At 55.9% G+C, this 27166-nt stretch overlaps 2 protein-coding genes and 1 long non-coding RNA gene across 6 annotated transcripts in view; 2 read left to right on the top strand and 1 right to left on the bottom strand.

The window, feature by feature from the left end:
- The window catches only part of KIRREL1 (kirre like nephrin family adhesion molecule 1), a 28136-nt gene extending 17266 nt beyond the window's left edge, over window positions 1–10870 (top strand). The window contains exons 6-15 of one of the 2 annotated variants that reach the window (XM_066568017.1): window positions 944–1020; window positions 1436–1584; window positions 1964–2091; window positions 3200–3326; window positions 4510–4610; window positions 5879–6077; window positions 6878–6985; window positions 7309–7448; window positions 7967–8044; window positions 8144–10870. In XM_066568017.1, the coding sequence (XP_066424114.1) occupies window positions 944–1020; window positions 1436–1584; window positions 1964–2091; window positions 3200–3326; window positions 4510–4610; window positions 5879–6077; window positions 6878–6985; window positions 7309–7448; window positions 7967–8044; window positions 8144–8805 (1769 nt within the window). In that variant the 3' untranslated portion in view covers window positions 8806–10870. Of the gene's footprint in view, window positions 1–914; window positions 1021–1435; window positions 1585–1963; window positions 2092–3199; window positions 3327–4509; window positions 4611–5878; window positions 6078–6877; window positions 6986–7308; window positions 7449–7966; window positions 8045–8143 lie in introns of both variants that reach the window. The other variant, XM_066568018.1, reaches the window with a different exon arrangement.
- A 572-nt stretch (window positions 10871–11442) lies between these two features.
- On the bottom strand, window positions 11443–13487 carry LOC136568177 (uncharacterized). 2 transcript variants are annotated; one of them, XR_010785188.1, is made up of 2 exons: window positions 13259–13487; window positions 11443–11963 (listed from the first exon to the last, which is right to left on the bottom strand). It is a non-coding gene; the product is annotated as an uncharacterized lncRNA (long non-coding RNA). The 2 variants fall into 2 exon arrangements; XR_010785187.1 differs by having other exon boundaries at window positions 12602–13487.
- An 838-nt stretch (window positions 13488–14325) lies between these two features.
- Window positions 14326–26449, top strand: LOC136568165 (SLAM family member 8-like). Of its 2 annotated transcripts, none has more exons than XM_066568033.1 (7): window positions 14326–15199; window positions 19825–20166; window positions 21576–21872; window positions 22672–22791; window positions 23538–23629; window positions 24460–24627; window positions 25405–26449. In XM_066568033.1, exons 1-6 carry the CDS (start codon window positions 15127–15129, stop codon window positions 24619–24621), a joined length of 1086 nt encoding a protein of 361 aa, XP_066424130.1. In that variant the 5' UTR covers window positions 14326–15126; the 3' UTR covers window positions 24622–24627; window positions 25405–26449. The 2 variants fall into 2 exon arrangements, with proteins under 2 accessions (XP_066424130.1, XP_066424131.1); XM_066568034.1 differs by having other exon boundaries at window positions 14333–15199; window positions 24493–24627.
- Window positions 26450–27166: the final 717 nt, after the last annotated feature.

Consider the following 27166-nt stretch of genomic DNA (forward strand, 5'->3'; position numbering starts at 1 on the left):
GGGATTTGGGGGCATTTTTGGGGTGTCTGTGGGTGGAGGGGGTGGAGGACGAGGAAGAGGAGGGGGAGGCAGGGCCGGGACTCGGTGGCCAACACCGACCTCCGGTGGCTGCTGCGGGAAGGGGCGGCCACGGCGGGAGGGGACAGCGGGGACAGCCCTGGGGACAGCCCCGGGGTGGGACCCCAAAAGGACAGGGGGGGGATTGAGGGTCCCCACAAGGACAGGGGTGGGATTGAGGGACCCCACAAGGACAGGGGTGGGATTTAGGGTCCCCACAAGGATGGGGTGGGATTTAGGGTCCCCACAAGGACAGGGGGGGGATTTAGGGTCCCCACAAGGATGGGGTGGGATTTAGGGTCCCCACAAGGACAGGGGTGGGATTTAGGGTCCCCATAAGGATGGGGTGGGATTTAGGGTCCCCACAAGGACAGGGGGGGGATTTAGGGTCCCCACAAGGATGGGGTGGGATTTAGGGTCCCCACAAGGATGGGGTGGGATTTAGGGTCCCCAGGACAGGGGTGGGACTGAGGGTCCCCACAGGACAGGGGTGGGATTTAGGGTCCCCACAAGGACAGGGGTGGGATTTAGGGTCCCCATAAGGATGGGGTGGGATTTAGGGTCCCCACAAGGACAGGGGGGGGATTTAGGGTCCCCACAAGGATGGGGTGGGATTTAGGGTCCCCACTAGGATGGGGACAGAGCTGAGGGTCCCCACAAGGATGGGGTGGGATTTAGGGTCCCCACAAGGACAGGGGTGGGATTTAGGGTCCCCACAAGGACAGGGGGGGGATTGAGGGTCCCCACAAGGACAGGGGTGGGATTTAGGGTCCCCACAAGGACAGGGACGGGGCTGCCTCACCCCAGAGCTTTGGGGTCCCTCGGTGTGTCCTCCTGAGCTGTCCCTGTCCCCGCAGACCCCCCGACGGTGACCTTGTCCATCCAGCCCCAGACGGTGCAGGAGGGCGAGAGGGTCGTGTTCACCTGCATGGCCACGGCCAACCCCGAGATCAAGGGCTACAGGTGAGCCCCAAAACCGCGGGACTGGGCTGGGGGCGTCAGATGGGGTCACTGAGTGTCCCCAACCCTGGCTCTGTGTCCCCTCCCCTCCCCAAAACCCCGGGATTGGAAATTGGGATTGGGGTCAAACATCCCCACCCTGGCTCTGAGTCCCCTCCCCAAAACCCTTTGGAAATGGTGATTGGGATTGGGGATGGGGGATTGGGAATTAGGATGGGGATTGGGGATGGGGATTGGGAATTAGGATTTAGGATGGGAATTAGGATTCGGGATGGGGACAGGGATTTGGGATGGGGATTGAGATTTAGAATGGGAATTAGGATTTAGGTTTGGGATTGGGAATTAGGATGAGGACTGGGATTTCGGATGAGGACGGGGATTTGGGGCGGGGGTCCCACGGTGTCCCCGCTGTCCCCAGGTGGGCCAAGGGCGGGGTGATCATCGAGGAGGCCAAGGAGAACAGGTACGACACGCAGGTGGATTACACCTTCTTCACGGAGCCCGTGTCCTGCGAGGTGCACAACGACATCGGCAGCACCAACGTCAGCACCCTGGTGGACGTGCACTGTGAGTGACCCCAAAACCGCCCCGAAACCGCCCCGAAACCGCCCCAAAACTGTCCCGAAACTGCCCCGAAACTACCCCAAAACTGCCCCAAAACTGCCCCAGAACAGCCCCAAAACCGCCCCAAAACTGCCCCAAAATGGCCCTAGAACAGCCCCGAAACTGCCCCAAAATGGCCCTAGAACAGCCCCAAAACCACCCCAAAACTGCCCCAAAACTGCCCCAAAATGGCCCTAGAACAGCCCCAAAACTGCCCCAAAACCGCCCCAAACCAGCCCCAGAACAGCCCCAAAACCGCCCCAGAACAGCCCCAAAACCCCAAACCCGGCCCCAAAGCCCCTCCCCACGCTGCCCTCCTGTTTCTTTCCCCATCTGCCCCCAGTCGCGCCCCGGATCGTGGTGGACCCCAAGCCCACGGTGACCGACATCGGCTCCGATGTCACCCTGACCTGCGTGTGGTCGGGGAACCCCCCCCTGACCCTCACCTGGACCAAGAAGGAATCCAACATGGTAGGAGCCCATTCAAGGGGGGTTCCGGAATGTTCTCCGCACCGTCGGGGTCGGGGGGGGGCTCCATGTGTTCTGAAATCCCCAAAAAAAATCCCAAAAAAATCCCCCAAAAAAATCCCTAAAAAAATCCCCCAAAAAATGGAAACTGGGATTGGGATTGGGATTGGGTTTGGGATTGAGGTTGGAATTGGGGTCAAACAGAACCCCTGAACGTCCCCATTGTGGCTTTGTGTCCCCAAAACTCCCTGGAAATGGGAACTGGGATTGGGATTTGGATTGGGTTTGGGTTTGGGTTTGGGTTTGGGTTTGGGTTTGGGATTGGGTTTGGGGTTGGGTTTGGAGTTTGGGTTTGGAGTTGGGGTTGGGTTTGGGGTTGGGGTTGGGGTTGGGTTTGGGTTTGGAATTCGGGAATGGGGTTGGGATTGGAGTTTGGGGTTGGGTTTGGGATTGGGTTTGGAGTTTGGGGTTGGGTTTGGGATTGGGGTTGGGTTTGGAGTTTGGGGTTGGGGTTGGGATTGGGGTTGGGGTTGGGGTTGGGTTTGGAGTTTGGGGTTGGGTTTGGGATTGGGGTTGGGGTTGGGTTTGGGGTTGGGTTTGGAGTTTGGGGTTGGGTTTGGGATTGGGTTTGGGATTGGGGTTGGGTTTGGGGTTGGGGTTGGGTTTGGGATTGGGTTTGGGATTGGGGTTGGGTTTGGGGTTGGGGTTGGGTTTGGGATTGGGTTTGGGGTTGGGTTTGGAGTTTGGGGTTGGGTTTGGAGTTGGGATTGGGGTTGGGGTTGGGGTTGGGTTTGGAGTTTGGGGTTGGGTTTGGGATTGGGGTTGGGTTTGGGGTTGGGTTTGGGTTTGGGGTTGGGTTTGGAGTTTGGGGTTGGGTTTAGGATTGGCATTGGGGTTGGGATTGGGTTTGGGATTGGGGCTGGAAGTGGGGTCCAACACATCCCCTGAGCACCCCCACCATTCCTCCTGCCCTCTCCACACCCCAAACCCCCCCAGGAACGGGGTCTGGGGCCGGGATTCCCTCAGGAATGATTCCTGGCCAGGCTGCCGAGCCTTGGGGGACGTCCCTTGTGCCCCCCGGCTGTCCCCAGTGTCCCCACTGTCCCCACAGGTGCTGAGCAACAGCAACCAGCTGTACCTCAAGGCGGTGACGCAGGCGGACGCCGGCCAGTACGTCTGCAAGGCCATCGTGCCCCGCATCGGCGTGGGGGAGAGGGAGGTCACGCTCTTCGTCAACGGTCAGCCCCCCCAAAAACCCCAAAAACCCCCCCAAAACCTCCCGGGGCTCCCTGGGAGCGGAGCGGATCCGGGCGTCCCAAAAATTCTCCGTTTTGCTTGGTTTTGGTGAATTTTAAATTCTGCAGGTCGGGGCGGCTCGGATGCGGGGGGGGAAATGGGATTTGGGGTTTTTTTGGTTGGGTTTGGAACTGAAAAAATTAAGGGAAGTGGCAGAGGGGGATGATGGGAAGGGAATAAATCCTGAAAGGAGATTTCCAACACATGGGGAGGTGGGAATGGGGGTCAGGAATTCCAGGAATTTCAACCTGGAATTTCCTGTGGGAGGTTTCCCCAGTTCCAGATAAAACACGGAATTTTATCCCATTTAAACCCCTGATCCTGAGCTGTTCCCCCAGTTCCAGCCAAAACAGGGAATTTTATCCCAAATCCCTCATTCCTGATCTGGCCTGGACACAGCTCTGGGAATTTCCAATGCCTGGATCCCCCTGTGCGACACCAAAGTCCCAATTTCCCCCCTCTAAACACCCCAAATCCCCATTTCCCTCCCAGACCACCCCAAATTCCCCCAATTTCTCCCCTTGAGAACCCCAAATTCCCATTCCCCCCTCTAAATACCCCAAATTCCCCATTCCCCCCTCGGAACACCCCATATCCCCAATTTCCGCCCCAGACCATCCCAAATTCCTAATTTTCCCCCTCAGACCACCCCAAGTCCCCGTTTCCCCCCTCAGACCACCCCAAACCCCCATTATTCCCCCCCAGACCACCCCAAACCCCATTATTCCCCCCAGACCACCCCAAATCCCCGTTTCCCCCCCCAGACCACCCCAAATCCCCATTATCCCCCCCCAGACCACCCCAAACCCCATTATTCCCCCCAGACCACCCCAAATCCCCGTTTCCCCCCCTCGGAACACCCCAAATCCCCGTTTCCCCCCCCAGACCACCCCAAACCCCATTATCCCCCCCCAGACCACCCCAAATCCCCATTATTCTCCCAGACCACCCCAAATCCCCATTATTCCCCCCAGACCACCCCAAATCCCCATTATCCCCCCCCAGACCACCCCAAATCCCCATTATTCCCCCCAGACCACCCCAAATCCCCATTATTCCCCCCAGACCACCCCAAACCCCCATTATCCCCCCCAGACCACCCCAAATCCCCATTGTTTCCCGCAGGCCCCCCGATCATCTCCAGCGAGCCCGTGCAGTTCGCCGTGCGCGGGGACCGCGGCAAGGTCGAGTGCTTCATCGGCAGCACGCCGCCCCCCGACCGCATCGTGAGTGCTGCCACAGCCAGACCCCGGCAACGGAACCGCCTCGTTCCAAATATTACCTCATTTCTGTAGCGAATTTGGTGTACTCGTTTATTTGATAATTTTATAATTGTTAATATTTAATTATTTAGTGTTATTAATGTCATTCACTAATTTAATATTAAATTTTATCATTGCATACACATTGGAATTAACATGTATTTTATATATATTAATATCTATTAAATATATTTCTATTTATAGATATTAATATATATTATATTAATATAATATATAATATATATTATTCATATAATATATATAATATAATATAATATAATATAATATAATATAATATAATATAATATAATATAATATAATATAATAATATATATAATATATAATATATAATACTATATAATATATATAATAGATATTTATAATATATATTTATAATATATGTTATATATATTATATATATTATATAATATTAATATGTATTAATATATAAATGCATATCAATATATATTTACAATTAAGTACATCACAGGGTTATATTTATATATTAAGTATAACCTGCAAATACAAAATAAATAATATAAAACATTATATATATATATATATAAATAATATAACATAAAATAAATATGTAAATAAATATTTAAGAAATTTATAAACTTATTTATACATATAAAACAAATTATTTTATAAAGATACATTACATTTAATATGTGTTAATATGTATTTACAATTAATATTTGTTAATATGTGTTTATAATTAAATGCAATTTATAAATATCAAATTCAATATTAAATAAATAACTATAAAATGTAAAATTTTGGTTTTATATTTATAACAAACAAATATAAATAAATATAGATAAATATATTTTATATAATAAATAAGTATAAAATATAATATAATATTAATAAATATCTATATTTATAAAACAATTTATAAGTATAAAATAGATTATTTTACAATGAAAAGATTATAAGTAATATATATTAATATATATGGTTATAATAAAAATATATAAATATGCACAAGCAGAATAATAATAATATAGATATATAATAAAATATACAAATATGTGTTTATATAATTATATATAAATATATATTTTTAATATATAAATATATATTTATACAGAAAACAAATGAGTAATATAAAATAATATAAAATAAATCATGATAACCATATTGATGTCAGGACAATTCACAAACCCCAATATAAAACAGAGAAAATCTGAGTACCCAATCATTTCTGTCCACGTGGCCCCTCCCCGCAGGCCTGGGCGTGGAAGGAGAACATTCTGGAAGCGGGGACGCTGGAGCGCTACACGGTGGAGAGGAGCAACACGGGCAGCGGGGTCCTGTCCACGCTGACCATCAACAACGTCATGGACGCCGACTTCCAGACGCGCTACAACTGCACGGCCTGGAACAGCTTCGGGCCCGGCACGGCCATCATCCAGCTCGAGGAGAAAGGTGACACCGGGGGACAGCCTGGGGACAGCTTGGGGTGGCCTTGAGCTGGGCACGGCCATCATCCAGCTCGAGGAGAAAGGTGACACCAGGGGACAGCCTGGGGACAGCTCGGGGTGACAGGGAATGGCCTCCAGTTGGGTTGGGCTGGAACAGCTTCGGGCCCGGCACGGCCATCATCCAGCTCCAGGAGAAAGGTGACACCAGGGGACAGCCTGGGGACAGCTCTGGGTGACAGGGAATGGCCTCCAGTTAGGCCAGGCACGGCCATCATCCAGCTCCAGGAGAAAGGTGACAATGGCAGGGACCTGGGGACAGCTTTGGGTGGCCTTGAGCTGGGTCAGCTTCGGGACTGGCATGGCCATCATCCAGCTTGAGGAGAAAGGTGACACCAGGGGACAGCCTGGGGACAGTTTGGGGTGGCCTTGAGCTGGGCATGGCCATCATCCAGCTCCAGGAGAAAGGTGACAATGGCAGGGGGCTTGGGGACAATCTGGGTGACAGAGAACGGCCTTGAGCTGGGTCAGGCTGGGACAACTCTGGGCTGGGTAAAGGTGACACCTGCAGGGAGCTTGGGGACAGCTCTGGGTGGCCTCAAGCTGGAAATTTGGGGGAATTCCTCCAGGAAAAGGGGCCAGGCCTCGGATGGGGTTGGGCTCTCCAAGTAACCCCTGCAGCTCTGGGCTTGGTGACCCCACAGTCCCCCTCCGAGACGAGTTATTGGGGATGTTGGGATGAGAGCCGTGGCTGTGGCGCTGTCCTTGTCCCCAACGGTCCCCAACGGTCCCCTGGTGTCCCCACAGAGGTGCTGCCCGTGGGCATCATCGCCGGGGCCACCATCGGGGCCAGCGTCCTCCTCATCAGCTGCCTGCTGGCCCTGGCCTGCTTCCTCTACCGGCGCCGCAAAGGAAGTGAGTGGGGTCAGGGGTCACTCAGGGTCACTCTGGGGTCATTCTGGGGTCACTCTGGGTGTCTCTATGAGGGGTCACTCCATGGTCATTCTGGGGTCACTCTGGGTGTCTCTATGAGGGGTCACTCCGTGGTCACTCCGTGGTCACTCTGTGCTCACTCTGTGCTCACTCTGGGTCTCTCTATGGGGGCTACTCCATGGTCACTCAGTGGTCACTTTGTGGTCACTTAGGGGTCACTCAGGGTGTCTCTATGGGGGTCACTCAGTGCTCACTTTGTGGTCACCCCATGGTCACCCCATGGTCACCCTGTGGTCACCCATCAGGCCGCAAGGACGTCACCCTGCGCAAGCTGGACATCAAGGTGGAGACGGTGAACCGGGAGCCGCTGACGCTGCACGCGGACCGGGAGGAGGACACGGCCAGCGTGTCCACGGCCACCCGCGTCATGAAGGCCATCTACTCGGTGAGGGACACCACGGGGACACCGGCCAGGACGGGCTCTGGGCAGGGATTGTCACCCGGGATGGCCGGGAGGGCTGGCGGAGTCCCCAGCCCTTGGAGGGTCCCCAGCCCAAGGCCGGGTTGGAGCCACCTGGGATGGTGGAAGGTCCCAAGGCGTTCATGATCTTTGGGGTCTTTTCCATCCCAAAGAATTCCAGCATTCCCTGGGACGGTTCAATGGGATTTTGGGGATCAGTCCTGGACCCATCCATGATCCCATGGATTCCCCATCCGTGATCCTATGGATCCCATGGATTCCCCATCCCTGATTCCATGGATTCCATGGATTCCCCACCCCTGGAAGTGCCCAGCTCCTCCTCGGATCCCCCTGGGCTATCGGGAGCTGCCCCTTCCCACCATGGGAGGGGTCTCAAGGTTCCTCCCCGCCCATCCCCTTCCGTAATTCCACAATTCCACAATTCCACAATTCCGTCATTCCATAATCCCATAATCCCACAATTATTCCCGTGGGTTTTCCAGTCGTTCAAGGAGGACGTGGACTTGAAGCAGGACCTGCGCTGCGACACCATCGACACCCGCGAGGAGTACGAGCTCAAGGTCTGCTCCCACGCCCCTCCCAACCCCAACCCTGCCCTTCCCGCCCCTCCAGCATTCCCAAACCCGCTGCATTCCCCCCGTTATCTTTCCCCCCCTCAGGACCCCACCAACGGCTACTACAACGTGCGCGCCCACGAGGAGCGCCCGGCCTCGCGCTCGGTGCTCTACGGCGATTACCGCGCGCCCGGCCCCGGCGGGCCCCGCTTCGAGCCGCGGCCGCCCTCGCGCCTGTCCCACTCCAGCGGCTACGCCCAGCTCAGCTCCTACCCGCGGGGCGCTCCCGAGTTCCCCGCGGAGGCGGCGGGGGCACCCCCGGGCACGGCGGTGACGGCGGCGGGCGACACGAGCAGCCAGCTGTCCTACGAGAACTATGCGGGCGTGGGCGTGGGCGTGGGCGTGGGCGTGGGCGTAGGCTTCCCCGGCCCCAGCACGGCCTTCCCGCCCTACCGGCTGGGCTTCGGCGGCGCCTACGAGCCCTACGAGGCCGTGGGCAAGTTTGGTGGCGGTGCCGCGCGGTTCTCGTACACCTCGCAGCACTCGGACTACGGGCAGCGCTTCCAGCAGCGCATGCAGACGCACGTCTAGGGTGGGCAGGGCTCCCTGATATTCAGGGCTTTGCCCGATCCCGACCGTCCCCGCGGGTTCTTGGAGCTTCCGTTCATTCCGTTGGTTTTGCCGGTACTTCCCAGCCCCCCCGGCGGGTGGAGGGGAGGGGTTGCGGCCGCGTTGTCCCCTCTGTGTCACCGCCCACCGGGGTTTGAGCCCCGTGGTTGGTCCCGGAGCTTCCCCAGGGAGCAGCTCTGTGTGTCCCTAAATCCAGGGGGATGTGTAAATCCCACAGACAGCCCCGTCCCAATCATTCCCATTGGGATCCGTGTGTCCCTAAATCCAGGGGGATGTGTAAATCCCACAGACAGCCCCGTCCCGACCATTCCCATTGGGATCCATGTGTCCCTAAATCCAGGGGAATGTGTAAATCCCAAAACCAGCCCCATCCCGACCATTCCCATTGGGATCCGCGTGTTCCCAAATCCAGGGGGGACACACAAATCCCAAAAAACCCTGTCCCAAACCATTCCATTCCCCCATCCCACCAGGATCAGCAGGGGAGTTCTGTGTGTCCCCAAATCCAGAGGGACACACAAATCCCAAAAAAAAAACCCATCCAAATCATTCCCATCCCAAACCATTCCCATTCTCCAAACCATTCCCGTTCCCATTGGGATCCGCATGTTCCCAAATCCAGGGGGACACACAAATCCCAAAACAGCCCCATACTGAACCATTCCCATTCCAGTTGGGATCCACGTGTCCCTAAATCCAGAGGGGACACAAAAATCCCAAAACAGCCCCGTCCCAAACCATTTCCATTGGGATCCATGTGTCCCAAATCCAGGGGGACACACAAATCCCACAAAAACCCCATCCCAAGCCATTCCCACTGGGATCAGCATGTTCCCTGAATCCAGAGGGACACACAAATCCCACAAAAAGCCCCATCCCAAGCCATTCCCATTCCCTGTGCCTTGATTTCGGGGCCGCCCCTCCCTCGGGGCCGGCTGCCCCCGTTCTCCCCCATCCCAAATCCCCCCGGAGCAGCGGCAGCGGGGGCAGTTTGGGGTTTCCATACGCACACGGTTCCCACGGGATCCCCCTGGATCCCCATCCCCGTCCCTCCTGTGAATGTAAACCCAGTGGGAGTCGCATTCCCGGGAATCCGGGGAGCCGGGACCGGCCAAAACTTCGGGATCGGGAGCTCGGCCGGGGCCTGGGGGGCTCTGGGGACCCCGGTTTGGGACTGGGCATTTGGGGGGATGAGTTTGGGAGGGAATTCCCAGCCCCAATGTGGAATTTGGGATTTTGGGGATGAGTTTGGGAGGGAATCCCCAGCCCCAATTCCCAAATTCCCTAAAGGAACCCCAACTTGGGATGGGGGAATTTGGGGAGTGAATTTTGGAGGGAATTCCTGGTTAATTCCCAGCCCCAATTTGGAACTGGGGATTTTGGTGGGATGAGTTTTGGAGGGAATTTCCACAGGATTCCCAGCCCAAATTTGGGATTGGGGATTTTGGGGATGAGTTTTGGAGAGAATTACCAGCCCCAGCTCCCAAATTCCCAAAGGGACCCCAATTTGAGACTGGGTATTTTGGGGATGAGTTTTGGAGAGAATTCCCAGCCCCAGTTTGGAATTTGGGATTTTGGGGATGAGTTTTGGAGGGAATTCCCAGCCCCAATTCCCAAAGGGACCCCAATTTGAGATGGGGGGATTTGTGGGATGAATTTTGGAGGGAATTCCCGATTGATTCCCAAAAAAAAACCCCGGGATTAGGTACGAGACCCCTCCCCACCCCTCAAGGGCCCTCCCCGGGGTCGGGAACTTCCCAAAATCCCCCAAATGCCCCAAATCGCCTGTTCCCAATCCCGGTACGAGCCGCGGGACCCTCCCCTCTCGTTTCCCCCTCCCGAAATTCCCGAAACCACCCAAAAAGGTCCCGTCAGGACGGGCCCGAACCCCCCGGGGATCCCAAAGGTGCCTGAATTCACCCCAAAACGCCAGAGGGGGAGGGAATTCCCGCTCCAGGTGCTGCACCCCAAACTCCAGAGCAATATCCCACGGGAAGAGGGGGAGCCCGCCCCGGCCACCGGGAAGCTTTAAAATTCCAGCCCCACTTTGGGGCTGGAACATGGAATTTCCCCCTTTTTTTTTTTAGCACAGGTTGGTTTAGAAACCCTCCCCCGTTTCCTTTCTTCCCCCCCCCGAAATTCCGAGATCTCTCCCCGTTCCCATTTTTTTTTTTTTTACATTGCATTTTCCTTTTTTTTTTTAAATATTCTGTACTATATTTTTAGTCTTAAACACGATATATTATATATATTTAATTTTTTTATATATATATATATAAATATAAATGGTTAAAAAAATTAAGGCGGCTCTGAGTTTTTCTTTTATTTTTTGAGGGATTTTACATAAAAAAAAGGGGGATTTTTGTCATTCCTTAATAGTTTTTCTGGGAAAATTGAGGAATGGGTGGGGGGAGGGAGGAATATTTTCCTTTTCCATCCGTAATTCCGACAATTCCCGGAATCCCAAGTCCCTGGAGGGATTTGCGTGGCAACCACAATTCCAAAAGAACAAAACTTCCAGACGAATTTATTCCAGGGATTTATCTGATTCATTCCTGGCTTTATCCCCATTTATTCCACGGGAATTTTCACCACAAATCCCTCGCCTCATCCTTCCCTTTATACAAAAAGCGATTTTAATCCAATAATTAAATCAGGATTCCCTCACGGAATCCGGAATTTGGCTTTTAGAAGGAAAATTCCCTTTTTTTTCCCCCATCCCGCTGGAATTTCACCTTCCAGCCCTTTCCTTTGCCGGCCTGGTGACAAAACAGTCAAATAAATTAATTTTATTGGAATTCTCCTTTAACCGCGAGCAGTTGGAAGAAGAAAAGAAGGAATCGGGAGGTATTTCCCAGACTTTATGTGGAAAAATATAAAAATTTTGGAAACGCGGGAGCCATCGTGCCTCAGTTTCCCCTCACGGCTCTTACAGGCCCCTCAGCCAAGGGACAGCGGGACAGGGGGACACCGCTGTCACTGCACGGCTGCGGTGCCATTCCAAGGCTGGGGAGCCATTCCAAGGAGGAATTCCCGACGCGAATTCCCGCGGTTTGTCCACTCTCCCCTCACAACCCCGCCATGACGGGGCCCGGCCGCATCCGCAGCGCAGCACCCCACCCCCCCTCCGTGCCCGCCCCCGTCTGGGCGGGCTCTGGGGGTCGTGTCCCTCAGGCGGGGCTATTTATGACCTCGGGACACCGCGAGCTCTCGCGAGATTTTCCGTCCCGCCATACTGTTGTGGGCGTGGTCTCCCCATTACGTCATCGCTGTGCCGTGAGGGGATTTGGGGGTCCTGAGGGGATTTTTGGGGTCCTGAGGGGATTTGGGGACCCCATGAGGGGAAAAACCCCCCAAATCCCCAAAATCTTCCATTTGTCCCCGCCTGGATCCTCGGGGAGCAGCCCCAGGCCTGGAGGGGTCCCAAAGGGGGTTTTGAGGGCCCCCCTCAGTTCTGTGGGGTTTGGCGGTGTCTGCCCCCTTCCCCTGGGTTTGGGCTGCAAAACTCTAAATTTGGGTCCACATCCCTGATTTTGGGATCCCTCATTCCCTGGATTCGGGGTTCCCCATCCCTGAATTTGGGTCCACATCCCTAAACTTGGGCTCCCCATTCCTGAATTTGGGGTTCTTCATCCCTGGATTTGGGGTCCCCAAACCCTGGATTTATTTCTCCCTTCCCAGGGTTTGGGATGGATCCCAGTGGATCGAGGCCTTCCCCACAGCCACATCCCAGAAAACTCCGGGTTTTGGGATCAATGTGGGGAAAAAACCCTGAAAATTCCTTAAAATGCCTTAAAATTCCTGAAAATCATGAAAATTCCTGGAAAATCTTGAAAATTCCTGAAAATCCTTTAAATTCCTGAAAATCTTGAAAATTCCTGAAAGTCCTTTAAAATTCCTGAAAATTCCTGAAAATCCCTGAAAATTTCTTACAATTCCTTAATTTCCACATAAAAGGATCGCCCGCCAGGATGATCCAAGGAAATGGGGCTGGAAAAAAAAGCAGGAATTCCTTTAAATTCCTTTAAATAATTCCTTTAAATTCCTCAAAATTCCAGCTTGGAGCGCCGTGGGATAATGTGAGTGTCCCTGCCAATGGAATTGGGACATGTCAGCTCTATCCAAGCCAAATTATTCCAGGTTTCCCTAAAAATACAGGATATTCCTGGCCCTGGAAATGGCTTTTCTTCCTTTTTTTTTTCCCTTGGTTTTCCTGGCTCTGATCCCAATAAAACCAAAAAGAAAATCCCCATTCCAGTTTCCTGTCCTGTTTCACTTTGTGATCCCTGAATTGCTTTGGAATAATTTCAATTTTCCTTCCAGGAATTCTCCGCATCCCGAATTTCCCGGGCTGGGCTTTGCTCCAAGCTCTTCCCTCTCTGCCCCAGGGATTCCAGCGGAATTCCAGAGGTTTTATCGCCCCTCCAGCCCTTCATTAACCCTTAATTGCCGTTAATTAGCCCAGGCCAGGACCCTCCGTTCCGTTCTTCCAGTTTTTTTGGGATGAGAGGCGGAAAAGGGGAATCCTGGAGGGATTTGGGGCACCCAAAAACCGCCGAGCGCCCCCAAAATTCGATTTTTTTGGGATACCTGGCTGCTCCCTTGTCCGTTTGGGGAATTCCTCAAAAAAAAAAATCCTGGAAAAACAAAAGCTGGGATTAACCCCTTGGGTGCCGACCCCGCCGCGGGTCCCCTCTCCCCACGTTCCCCATTTTCCCACCGGGAATTCCATCCCCAATAAATTGGATTCCCAAATTCCCGGCTGGCAGAGCTTTTGCCGCTGGAATTCCCGGCTGGAAAACCGGGATCAGCCGGAGGGAGGGAGGGAAGGGAAGGGAAGGAGAAATTCCGGCATCGCCTTCCCCAAACCCCAAACCCCAAATCCCCAAACCCCCAAAGCCCGAATTGCCCAATACCGCCAAACCCCAAACCCCCAAACTCCAACCCCCAATTCCCAAATCCCCCAAACCCCAAATCCCCGAACCCCCAAACCTCAAATCCCCAAACTCCCAAACCCAAACCCCCAAACTCTAAACCTCAACCCCCAAACTCCAACCCCCAAACCCCAAACCTCCAAATCCCCTAAACACCAAAACCCCCAAATCCCCAAACCCCAAATCCCCAAACCCCAAACCCCCAAACCCCAAGTCCCCAAATCCCCAAACTCCCAATCCCCAAAACCCCAAACCCCCAAACCCCAATCCCCAAAACCCCAAACCCCAAATCCCCAAAACCCCAAACCCCTCCAGGACCCGCGGAGGGGCCGGGAGAGCCTCTGGAATTGCGGGGAGCGCCCCTGGAATATCGGGGAGCGCCTCTGGAATCGCGAGGGGAGCTCCCGGAATTTCGGGGAGCGCCCCTGGAATTGCGGGGAGCGGCTCTGGGATTTCGGGGGGCGCCTCTGGAATTGCGGGGAGCGCCTCTGGAATATCGGGGAGCGCCCCTGGAATTTCGGGGAGCGCCCCTGGAATTTCGGGGAGCGGCTCTGGGATTTCGGGGAGCGCCTCTGGCATTTCGGGGAGCGCCCCTGGAATTTCGGGGAGCGGCTCTGGGATTTCGGGGGCGCCCCCGGCCCTGCGGGGACTCCCCCCTTTCCCGGTGCTTTTGCCCCTCCCGGGCCGTGCCCGCCGCTAATCCGGGCCCTGATCCGGGCTCTGCGGCCGCCGCAGGGTCGGGGGTCAGCGCAGCCCCCGCCATTCTGCGCGCTCCGCCCGCTCCGCAGCCCCGCTCCCGCAGCGCTCCCCCACTCCCGCTTTCATTTCTCCCCGTTCCCGCTTCCATTTCTCCCCATTCCCGGATTTTCCCCCCCATTCCCGTGTTTTCCCCCATTCCCGTTTTCCCCTCCCCAGTCCCGGTGTTTTTTCCCCCCCTTCTCGCATTTTTCCCCCATTCCCGCACTCCCTCTATTCCCGTTTTTCCCCCATTCCCCTTTTTTCCCCCCCGTTCCCGCATTTTTCCCCTATTCCCGGATTTGTTTTCCCCATTCCCGCATTTTCCCCCATTCCTCTTTCCCCCCCATCCCCGTTTTTCCTCCATTCCCGGTTTTCCCCCATTCCCGTTTTTCCCCCCCAATCCCGGATTTTCCCCCATTCTCGGTGTTTGTTTTCCCCCCATTCCCGGTGATTTCCCCCCCCATTCCCGGTGTATTTCCCCCGTTCCCGCACTCCCTCCATTCCCGTTCCCCCCCCCAGTCCCGGATTTTCCCCCATTCCCGGATTTTCCCCATTCCCGCTGTTTTCCCCCATTCCCGCTGTTTTCCCCCATGGCGATCCCGTCTCCCTGAGCCCCGCGATGCCCCGCGCCCCTCGGGCTGCGGCGCCGGGGTGGTCGCTCCTCCTTCCTCCCCCTCCTCCTCCTCCTCCTCCTCCCCCCGCTCCTCGGAGCCGCTCCGGCCGCTGATCCCGCTCCGAGCCGAGCCGAGCCGATTCCCGGGAAAACAAAACCCCAGATCCACAGGGATGGAGCGGGAGTGGCCGCGGGGCAAAGCGCGGCTGCCCTCGCTGCTGCTGGCGCTGCTGGGGCTCGGCCCAGGTGAGTTGGGGGCGGCCCCGGAGCCGCGGGACCCCCGGGGGGGCTCGGCCAGGACCCCCCGCCCCTCCCCGGTCCATGGAAAGCTCTGGAATTTCGCATCCAGCGGGGCCGGACACCCCCGGGCTCTCCCCCCCCCCCCCTCCCCACGCGGAATTTTTGGGGTTTTTATTTGGATTTGGGGGGGGGGGGGGGCTGCGATTTTTATTTTTTTTTAATTATTTTTTTTTTTTCCCCCCCTCCTCGGGTCCTTATGTAAAGCCGGGAGCGAGGGATCCCCCCGGAATTCCCAAAGATTCCAGAATTCCCGTAAATCCCCTCCGGGAGCATCCCGGCCGCACGGGCAGCTCTAATTACGGGGCTCATTTGCCTCCGTGATTAATTGGCCCGGCGGGGACGGTGCCGCCAGGTGATGCCCCAAAAAACCGGCCCGGGAAAGGTGGGAAAAGCCCGAAATCCCGGGATCCGGAGCGCTGGGAAGAGACGCGGGGTTAAACGCGAGGCTGGAGTTGGGTTTTGGGGGAATTTCGGGGGATTTCGGAGGTTTGGGGTGGATCGGGAGCAGGGATGGATCCCGCTCCTCCCTCTCCCTCCTCTCCGCGCTGCGGGAGAGCCGCGTGCTCCCAAAAAAACCCGAAATCTGGGATAAACAGGCAGAGCCGGGGCGGCGCTTGGCGCGGGAGGGGCCGAGCATCCAAACCGGGCCCTCCCGGGAGGGAAAACCGGGAAAAACCCCGGGAAAAGCTCGGGGAGCCCCGGGGGGCTGCAAACCCCGGCGGGAAACGGGGACGGGGATGGAGACCGCTCGGAGGGGGAGAGGGTCCTGGGAATAACCGGGAGAGGGTTTGGGAATAACCGGGAGAGGGTCCTGGAAATAACCGGGAGAGGGTTTGGGAATAACCGGGAGAGGGTTTGGGAATAACCGGGAGAGGGTTTGGGAATAACCGGGAGAGGATCCTGGGAATAACCGGGAGAGGGTCCTGGGAATTATCGGGAGAGGATCCTGGAAATTATCGGGAGAGGGTCCTGGGAATAACCGGGAGAGGGTTTGGGAATAATCGGGAGAGGGTCCTGGAAATAACCGGGAGAGGGTCCTGGAAATAACCGGGAGAGGGTCCTGGAAATTATCGGGAGAGGATCCTGGAAATAACCGGGAGAGGGTCCTGGAAATAACCGGGAGAGGGTCCTGGAAATTATCGGGAGAGGGTCCTGGAATCCCGGGGGGATTTGGAATTCGGGAGGGGATTTTGGAATCCCGGGGGGATTTTGGAATCCCGGAGAGGATTTTGGAATTCGGGAGAGGATTTTGGAATTCGGGAGGGGATTTTGGAATCCCGGGGGGATTTTGGAATCCCGGAGAGGATTTTGGAATTCGGGAGAGGATTTTGGAATTCGGGAGGGGATTTTGGAATCCCGGGGGGATTTTGGAATTCGGAGGGGGATTTTGGAATCCCGGAGAGGATTTTGGAATTCGGGAGGGGATTTTGGAATCCCGGGGGGATTTTGGAATTCGGGAGGGGATTTTGGAATCCCGGAGAGGATTTTGGAATTCGGGAGGGGATTTTGGAATCCCGGGGGGATTTTGGAATCCCGGGGGGATTTTGGGAAGCCCCTCCCCGGCCCCTCCTTGCCCTCAGCGTCCTCCCCCGGGCTCTGGGGGGGCTTCACCCCCCAAAAAACTTCACCGAGCGCTGGAAAATTCCCTCGGCTTTAAAGCCGGGTTGGAAAAGCGGGAATGGAACCCGGGATGAGCAGGGATCGAACCCGGGAAAAGTGGGAATGAAACTCGGGAAAAGCAGGAATCAATCCCGGGATGAGCAGGAATCAAATCCTGGAAAAGCGGGAATTAAACCTGGGATGAGCAGGAATGAAACTCAGGAAAAGCAGGAATTAAATTTCCTGGGAAAAGCAGGAATTAAACCCGGGAAAAGCGGGAATTAAACCCGGGAAAAGCAGGAACGAAACCCGGGAAAAGCGGGAATTAAACCCGGGAAAAGCAGGAACGAAACCCGGGAAAAGCGGGAATTAAACCTGGGGAAAAGCGGGAATCAACCCCGGGAAAAGCAGGAATTAAACCCGGGAAAAGCAGGAATCAACCCCGGGCCAAACGGGCCTTGCAGCCACCCGGGTTTAACCCCGGTTTAATGGGGACAGGGACAGGGAGGGGACACCGGGAATGTCCCCAAGGCGGGAGGGACCCGGCCCGTCCCCAGCGGGTGGAGCCGAAATTCCCGGGATGATTCCCGAAGTTCCCGAACTCCCGGGATGATTCCCGAAATCCCGGGATGATTCCCGAAATCCCGGGACATTCCCGGTGCCGGGGGCGCGGGGGCGCTGCCGGCCCCGGGCGGGATTTTTCCAGGGAAATGCCAAAAAAAAAAGGGAAAAAAAACCCCCAAAAAATCCCGACTGGAATCTCAGAACCTCCCCTGGGGCTGGGGTCAGGGGGAATCGCCAACCCCAAAATTCTGGGGTTTTGTCCCTGCCTGGGGCTGCCCAGCGGCTCCTGCGAGCTGGAACTGGGCAGAAATTCTGCCCCAAAAAAACCCAAATTTACAGGAATTCTGCCCCAAATAAACTCCATTTTTGTGGAAATTGTACTCCCAAAAAAGCCCCAATTCTGCAGAAATTCTGCCCCCCCAAAAAATCCCGGTTTTGCAGAAATTCTACCCCAAGAAATCCCAATTTTGCAGAAATTCTACCCAAAACCCGCAATTTTGCAGGAATTCTACCCCCAATAAACTCCATTTTTTTGTGGAAATTCTACTCTCCCCCCAAAAAAACCCAATTTTGCAGAAATTCTACAAAAAAAAACCCCAATTTTGCAGAAATTCTACAAAAAAACCCCCAATTTTGCAGAAATTCTGCCCCCAAAAGCCCCAATTTCGCAGAAATTCCGCCCAAAAAGAGAAACCCCTCTCGCTTTTCTGCAGGACTCTTGCAGGAGGCGCGTTTTGAGGCAGAAAATGAGGTTTTGGAAATTCTGGCTGGGAATTCCACCCAGTCTCTCCTGGAGCGTTGTTCTGGTGAGAGCCCCGGGTTCAGATGGGGCCGCATCTGAACCTGTAGTTTTTAGCTTTTGACCTTTTTGGCCGATTTTTCCCCCAAAACCTCTGCCTTTCCCTCTCTTTTTTTGGAGGCTCAGAGCCCCCCCGTTTGTTCATTCACCTTTTTCGCTGATTTTCCCCCAAAATTTCTGCTTTTCCCTCTTTTTTCAGCAGCACCCGCTCGCACACCGCTCCAGACCTGCAATAATTCCCCTTTTCAGCTGCTTTTACCCCAAAATTTCCTTTTTTTCCTTCTCTTTTTGAAGGAAATTCCTCTCCTGGGATTGATTCACCTTTTTGGCTGCTTTTCCCCCAAAATTTCTGCTTTTCCCTCTTTTTTTTGGTGACACCAATGGCTCCAAACCCAGCCAAGGCCGCTGCCAGGACCCCCCTCTTCCTCCTCTTCCTCCTCTTCCTCCTCTTCCTCCTCTTCCTCCTCTTCCTCCCCAAATGGCCCCAAATGTCCCCAAGTGTCCCCAAATGTCCTCAAAACTTCACCAAACATCCTAAAAACGTCCCCAAATGTCCCCAAATGACCCCAAAATGGCCTCAAATGGCCCCAAATGTCCCCAAACATCCTAAAAATGTCCCCAAAATGTCCCCAGGTGTCCCTAAAACATCCCCAAACATCCTCAAAATGCTCTTCAAAAATCCTAAAAGCGTCCCCAGCTGTCCCCAGCTGTCCCCAGACCCTCTCTGGTGCCATTTTTCTGTCCCAGAGCTGCTCTTCAGCCAATCCTGGGCTTGTGAACGGGGCACTGGGCGGCTCTGGGCTGCTGTCACCGTCCCCAAACGTCCCCAAATGTCCCCAGCTGTCCCCAAATGTCCCCAAGTGTCCCCAAACCCGCTGTGGTGCCGTTTGTGTCGCAGAGCTGCTCTTTGGGCAGTCCCGGGCAGGTGATCGCTGTCCTGGCTGGCTCCGTGCTGCTGCCACCCCAACAAGGAGGTCCCTAGGTGCCCCCAGATGTCCCTAAATGTCCCTAAATGTCCCTAAATGTCCCCAGCTGTCCCCAAACCCTCTCAGGTGCCGTTTCTGTGTCGCAGAGCTGCTCTTTGGGCAGTCCCAGGCAGGTGAACACTGTCCTGGCTGGGTCCGTGCTGCTGTCCCCCCAACAAGGAGGTCCCTAGGTGCCCCCAGATGTCTCTAAATGTCCCTAAATGTCCCCAGCTGTCCCCAGCTGTCCCCAGCTGTCCCCAAAGCCCCTCTCAGGTGCCGTTTCTGTGTCGCAGAGCTGCTCTTCGGGCAGTCCCGGGCAGTGATCGCTGTCCTGGCTGGCTCTGTGCTGCTGTCCCCTCCAACAGGGAGTTCCCTAGGTGCCCCCAGATGTCTCTAAATGTCCCCAGCTGTCCCCAGCTGTCCCCAGCTGTCCCCAAAGCCCCTCTCGGTGCCGTTTCTGTGTCGCAGAGCTGCTCTTCGGGCAGTCCCGGGCAGGTGATCGCTGTCCTGGCTGGCTCTGTGCTGCTGTCCCCTCCAACAGGGAGTTCCCTAGGTGCCCCCAGATGTCTCTAAATGTCCCTAAATGTCCCCAGCTGTCCCCAGCTGTCCCCAAAGCCCCTCTCGGTGCCGTTTCTGTGTCGCAGAGCTGCTCTTCGGGCAGTCGCGGGCCCCTCCCCGCCAGGTGAACGGCGTCCTGGGCGGCTCCGTGCTGCTGTCGCCGTCGCTGCTGCCCAACCAGACGGTGAAGGAGATCGAGTGGAGCTTCTCGGGCGGCACCGGCGCCACCATCCAGGTGGCCGAGGTGGGCCCGGCGGGCCTGGAGCGCCCGGACCCGCGCGACCGCTTCGGGCGGCGCCTGGAGCTGGTGAACGGCACCGCGCTGCGGCTGCGGGCGCTGCAGAGCGGCGACAGCGGCGTCTTCGGGGCCCGCATCAAACTGCAGCCGGCCCTGGTGGATGACCAGACCTTCAACCTGTCCGTCTACGGTGAGGGCAGCGCCCGCTCATTAACCCGCTACTCAATGGGAATGGTTCCGTGCGTCAGGGTGGGGCTCGGGCGGGGAAACTGAGGCACGGAGCACGACTGGGGCTTCAGGCGGCGCTGGGGGAAGACCAGGCCTTCAACCTGTCCATGCACGGCGAGGGAGGAATGGTTCATTCATTCATCCTTTCGTTAATTGTTAATTGAATAATTCATTTAATTATTCACTCAGTTAGGATGGGTCATTGGCGGGGAAACTGAGGCACGGAGCAGGAATGGGGTTTCAGGCGGCGCTGGGGGAAGACCAGGCCTTCAACCTCCACGGCGAGGGGGGAATGGTTCATTCATTCATCCTTTCATTAATTATCAATTGATAATAGAATTCATTTATAATTTATAATAATTCATTCAATTATTCACTCGGTTAAGGTGGGTCGTTGGTGGGGAAACTGAGGCACGGAGCAGCAATGGGGTTTTAGGGGACACTGATGGATGGTCAGACCCTCAATCTGTCCGTCTGCGGCGAGGGGGAACGGTTAATTGGTTGATTAATTAGTAAATTTAATTATTCACTCAGTTAAGGTGGGGTTTGGGCGGGGAAACTGAGGCACGGAGCAGGATTGGGGTTTCAGGCAGCGCTGGGGGATGCCCAGGCCTCCCCCCGTCCATCCCAGGCGGGGTCGGTGCCTTGGGGCGTTTGGGGGATTTGGGGTTTTTTTTTTTTGTGGGGATTTTTGGGGTTTTTTTGGGGGGGGGATTTTTGGGTTTTTTTTGGGGGAGATTTTTGGGGGTTTTTGGGTGGATTTTTTGGGGTTTTTCTGGTATTTGTCGGTGCCATGCCCGTGCCCCCTCGCAGAGGCCGTGCCTCAGGGGGATTTTGGGGGCTTTTTGGGGGGTTTTTTGGGGGGGATTTTTGGGGTTTTTTTGGGGATTTTTTGGGGTTTTTTTTGGGGAGATTTTTGGGTTTTTTGGGGTGGATTTTTGGGGTTTTTCTGGTGTTTCTGGTGCCATGCCCGTGCCCCCTCGCAGAGGCCGTGCCTCAGGGGGATTTGGGGGGGATTTTTGGGGGTTTTTTGGGGAGATTTTTGGGGTATTTTTTGGGTGGATTTTTTGGGGTTTTTTGGGGGTTTTTTGGGGGTTTTTTGGGGGTTTTTTTGGGGGAGATTTTTGGGGTTTTTTGGGTGGATTTTTTGGGGTATTTTCCGGTGTTTCCGGTGCCATGCCCGTGCCCCCTCGCAGAGGCCGTGCCTCAGGGGGATTTTGGGGGGGATTTTTGGGGGGTTTTTGGGGGGGTTTTTGGGGGGGATTTTTGGGGGTTTTTTGGGGATTTTTTGGGAGATTTTTGGGGTTTTTTGGGTGGATTTTTTGGGGTATTTTCCGGTGTTTCCGGTGCCATGCCCGTGCCCCCTCGCAGAGGCCGTGCCCAGCCCCCGGACGCGCAGCCAGCTCCTGGCCAGCACCCTGGAGTGGTGCAACCTGACGCTGCAGTGCCAGGGCAGCGGGCGCGGCGCCGTCAATGTCACCTGGCGGCGCGACAGCCTCACCTGGGGCCAGCTGGGGCCCGGGCGCCACCAGCTGTCCCCCGACGGCACCACGCTGAGGCTGGCGCTGCCGCCCGCCGCCACCAACGCCACCTACGCCTGCACCGTCAGCAACCCCGCCGACCACAAGGTCGCCCTGTTCGACCTGCAGAGCCTGTGCCAGGGCGGAGGTGAGGGGACAGGGACAGGGACAGGGACAGGGACAGGGACACGGGGACATGGGGACAGGGACATGGGGACACAGGGACAGGGACAGGGACATGGGGACAGGGACAGGGACAGGGACATGGGGATAGGGACAGGGACAGGTGGACAGGGATGGGGACACAGGGACAGGCCCTGTTCGACCTGCAGAGCCTGTGCCAGGGCGGAGGTGAGGGGACGGGGACAGGGATGGGGACAGGGACACGGGGACAGGGACAGGGACAGGGACAGGGATGGGGACACAGGGACAGGGACAGGGATGGGGACAGGGACACGGGGACAGGGACATGGGGATAGGGACAGGGATGGGGACACGGGGACAGGGACAGGGGGACAGGGACAGGGACACAGGGACAGGGACAGGGACACAGGGACAGGTGGACAGGGATGGGGACACAGGGACAGGCCCTGTTCGATCTGCAGAGCCTGTGCCAGGGCGGAGGTGAGGGGACAGGGACAGGGACACGGGGACAGGGACATGGGGATAGGGACAGGGATGGGGACACGGGGACAGGGACAGGGACAGGGATGGGGACAGGGACAGGGATGGGGTGTCACACACTGGGTGCCACAGTTGGGATGTCCCACACTGGGTGTCCCACACTGGGTGTCCCACACTGGGTGTCCCACACTGGGTGTCACCCTGGGTGTCACATTGGGTGTCACATTGGGTGTCCCACACTGGGTGTCACACACTGGGTGTCCCACACTGGGTGTCACCCTGGGTGTCACATTGGGTGTCCCGCTGGCTGTCCCCATGCCCAGGGGGTCCCTCAGCCTTCTCCACCTCGGGCTATGTGGTTCTGTCTCTCATCCTGGTGGCCGTGAGCCTGGGCGGCGCCTTCTGGTGCTGGAGGGTCAACAGCGAGAAGGCGGCCGAGGCAGGTGGGCGAAAACCCCGAATCCCAACTGCCCCGAATCCCAAATCCCCCAAATCCCAACTGCCCCAAATCCCAACTGCCCAAATCCCAACTGCCCCAAATCCCAACTGCCCGAATCCCAACTGCCCGAATCCCAACTGCCCCGAATCCCAACTGCCCCGAATCCCAAATCCCAACTGCCCCGAATCCCAAATCCCCCAAATCCCAACTGCCCCAAATCCCAACTGCCCAAATCCCAACTGCCCCAAATCCCAACTGCCCGAATCCCAACTGCCCGAATCCCAACTGCCCCGAATCCCAACTGCCCCGAATCCCAAATCCCAACTGCCCCGAATCCCAAATCCCAACTGCCCAAATCCCAACTGCCCCAAACCCCAAATCCCAACTGCCCCAAATCCCAACTGCCCAAATCCCAAATCCCCAAATTCCCAATTCCCCAATTCCCAATCCCCAAATTCCCAATTCCCCAATTCCCAACTGCCCAAATTCCCAATTCCCCAAATTCCCAATTCCCCAATTCCCAATCCCCAAATTCCCAATTCCCCAATTCCCAACTGCCCAAATTCCCAATTCCCCAATTCCCTGCTTGCCTGGTTTTCCCATTTTTCTCGTTTTCCCATTTCCCCATTTTCTTGTTGTCTTGTTTTCCCATTTCCCCCATTGTTCCCCTTTCCCCGGTTTCTTTCCCCGTTCCCCCGTGGTTTTCCCCCATTTTTCCCCATTTCCCCATTTTTCCCCATTTTCCCGCAGCCGCCACGCCCACGGCGCCGCCCGAGGAGAGCCCCGGGGAGCCGCAGTTCAGCGACATCGTCTGCAGGAGCCCCCCCGAGGGCAACGACCAGGTCGGGACCCCAAAACCCGGGAGGGACCCCAAAAACCGGGAGGGATCCCAAAAAAAACGGGAGGGGACCCCAAAACCCGGGAGGGACCCCAAAAAAACGGGAGGGATCCCAAAAAAAACGGGAGGGGACCCAAAAAAACGGGAGGGATCCCAAAAACCCGGGAGGGACCCCAAAAACCCGGGAGGGATCCCAAAAACCCGGGAGGGACCCCAAAAAAACGGGAGGGGACCCCAAAACCCGAGAGGAGACCCAAAAAACCGGGAGGGGACCCAAAAAACCGGGAGGGATCCCAAAACCGGGGAGGGATCCCAAAAAACTGTGGGAGATCCTAAAAAACCACAGGAATCCCAAAAGCCACCAGAGTCCCCAAAAACCAAGAGGGGTCCCCAAAAACGGGGAGATCCCTAAAAACCACGGGAATCCGAAAAAGCTGTGGGAAATCCGAAAAAAAAACCACAGGAAATCCCAAAACCAGCGGGAGCCCCAAAAACCCAGTGTGTCCCCAAAAATGGGGAGGGTCCCAAAAACAGGGAGAGTTCCCAAAGAAACACAGGGATCCCAAAAAACTGCAGGAATCCTAAAAAACCAGGAGTGAAACCCCAAAACCGTGGGAGTCCCAAAAACCATAAAAATCCCAAACCCTCGGGAATCCCAAACCCATAAAAATCCCAAACCCTCAGGAATCCCAAACCCATAGAAATCCCAAACCCTTGGGAATCCCCAAACCAGGAGAATCCCAAACCCATAAAAATCCCAAACCCTCGGGAATCCCCAAAACCACGGGGACCCCAAAAACAGCGGGGACCCCAAAAACCGCGGGGGGACCCCAGAAACCTCAGGGGCCCCCCAATGTCGCCCCGCAGGGCCCCAGCCCCCCCGAGGCCCCGCAGGAACCCAGCGAACCCCAAAAATCCCAGCCCGAGGCCCCGAAATCGCCCCCGGGGGGCGGCGAGCAGAAAGGGCCCGAGGACACGGCCGAGGAGGTGACATAGGGCCAGGTGAGCGACCCCAAACACCCCGAAACCACCAACACCCCAAGAACGGCACCCCGGGGACACCCCCAGCCCCAAACTGCCGGGGGAAAGGGGAAAGGGGAAAGGGGCTTTGGGGAGGCTGAGCCCAAAAAGGGACATGGGGGACCCTAAAAAGGGCATTGAAGGGTTGGGGATGATCCCAAAAAGGGACATGGGGGACCCTAAAAAGGGCATTGAAGGGTTGGGGTGTCCCAGAAAGGGACATTGGGGACCCCGGAAGAGGGAGGGATAAAGGGTTGGGGAGGGGGAACAGCCCCAAAAAGGGCATTGAAGGGTTGGGGATGATCCCAAAAAGGGCATTGAAGGGTGGGGAACGGCCCCAAAAAGGGCATTGAAGGGTTGGGGATGATCCCAAAGAGGGACATTGGGGGGACCCTAAAAAGGGCATTGAAGGGTTGGGAATGGCCCCAAAAAAGGCATTAAAGGGCTGGGGAGGGGAATGGCCCCAAAAAGGGACATTTGGGGAACCCCAGCAAGGGCATTGAAGGGTTGGGGAATGGCCCCAAAAGAGTGGGGTTAAAGGGTTGGGAATGGCCCCAAAAAGGGCATTAAAGGGTTGGGGCATGGCCCCAAAAAGGGCATTGAAGGGTTGGGGATGATCCCAAAGAGGGCATTAAAGGGTGGGGAACGGCCCCAAAAAGGGCATTAAAGGGCTGGGGAGGGCGCTGCCCCCAAACCCGGGGCCCATCCCGGGGTCTCCTCCCTTTTGGGGACCCCACAAGCCCCGGGGTGTCCCCGCAGGGCCCCGCAGCGCCGGGACCCCTGGAAGGGCTGTGAGCGTCGTGTGCCAAACCCCGACCCCAAAGAACCCCTCAGCCGGACGGATTTCCCCGTTTCTGACCCCAAAACCCTCGGGGCTGACCCCAATTCCCTGCCTGGGGCTGTGCTGGGGAGGGGGACCCAAGGTGGAGGTCCCAGAGGGGCTTTTGGGGGGTCCCCGGGGGCTTTTGGGGTCCCCGCATGTTTTGGGGTGGGAGGATCCCCTTGACCCCACAAAGGGACGGATTTCCCCATTTCTGACCCCAAAACCCTCGGGTTTGTCCCCAGTTCCCTGCCTGGGGCTGTTTTGGGGAGGGGGCTCCAAGCCTGGGTGGGTCCCTGGGGGCTTTTGGGGTCCCCGCATGTTTTGGGGTGGGAGGATCCCCTTGACCCCACAACTGGACAGATTTCCCCGTTTCTGACCCCAAAACCCTCGGGTCTGTCCCCAATTCCCTGCCTGAGACTGTTCTGGGGAGGCAGATCCCGATCAGGGGCAGCAGAACCAGAATTTGGGGGGTCCCTGGGGGTTTTGGGGGTCCATGAGGGGTCCCCGCATGTTTTGGGGTGGGAGGATCCCCCTGGCCCCACAACTGGACAGATTTCCCTGTTTCTGACCCCAAAACCCTCGGGTTTGTCCCCACTTCCCTGCCTGGGGCTGTTTTGGGGAGGGGGCTCCAAGCCCGGGTGGGTCCCTGGGGGGTCCCGGGGGGTTTTTTGGGGGTCCCCGGGGGTTTTTGGGGTCTCTGGAGGGTCCCTGCCTGTTTTGGGATTTTCCGGAACTGGGGGAAAATTCGGGAATTTTCAAATTTTCGCCCCCCACGCGCGGCTGTCACCGAGCCTGGGGACACTGGGGACACCTTGGGGACCCCAAAACCCGGGAGGGGACAATGGGGACACCCGGGGGACCCCAAAACCCGGGAGGGGACAATGGGGACACCCGGGGGACCCCAAAACCCGGGAGGGGACAGCGCCCCACACCCCCCACACCCACCGTGTAAATATCAGCAAATAAATGTTGGTGACGTTTGGGCTGCGTTTTTTGGGGTGTTTGGGGTTTTTTGGGGTGTTTGGGGTTTTTTGGGGTGGTTTGGGGGGTTTTTGGGGTGGTTTGGGGGGTTTTGGGGCTGGTTTTGGGGCTGGTTGAGGGGTATTTGGGGCTGGTTCTGATTTTGGGGTATTTGGGGCCTGGTTTTGGCCCTGGGTTTGGTTTTATTTTGGCGTTTTTTGAGGTTTTTTTGGGGTGTTTTGGGGCTGGTTCTGGGACTGGTTTTGGGGCGTGGTTTTGGGGCATTTGGGGCTGGTTTTGGGGTATTAGGGGCCTTCTTTTGGCCCTGGGCTTGGTTCTATTTTGGGGATGATTTTGGAGATTTTGGGACTGGTTCTGGGACTGGTTTTGGGATGTTTGGGAATTTGGGGCCGGTTTTGGGGTGGGTTTTGGTCTATCTGGGGCCTGGTTTTGCCTCTGGTTTGGTTCTATTTTGGGGATGGTTTGGGGGTTTTTGGGGCTGGTTCTGGGACTGCTTTTGGGGTGTTTTGGGCTGGTTTTGGGGTATTTGGGCCTGTTTTGGTCCTGGCTTTGGCTCTGCTTTGGCTCTGGTTTTTGGGCTGGTTTGGGGCTGTTTGGCTCCGTTCATACCGGGTTTTTCTCCATTTTTATTTGTCTGGCTCCATTTATCGCGGGTTTTGCCCCGTTCTGGCCCTGTTTTCCCCCGTTTATCTCCATTTATCGCGGGTTTTGCCCCGT

Source organism: Molothrus aeneus, chromosome 31 (assembly GCF_037042795.1).
Source record: "Molothrus aeneus isolate 106 chromosome 31, BPBGC_Maene_1.0, whole genome shotgun sequence".
Lineage (NCBI taxonomy): Eukaryota > Metazoa > Chordata > Aves > Passeriformes > Icteridae > Molothrus > Molothrus aeneus.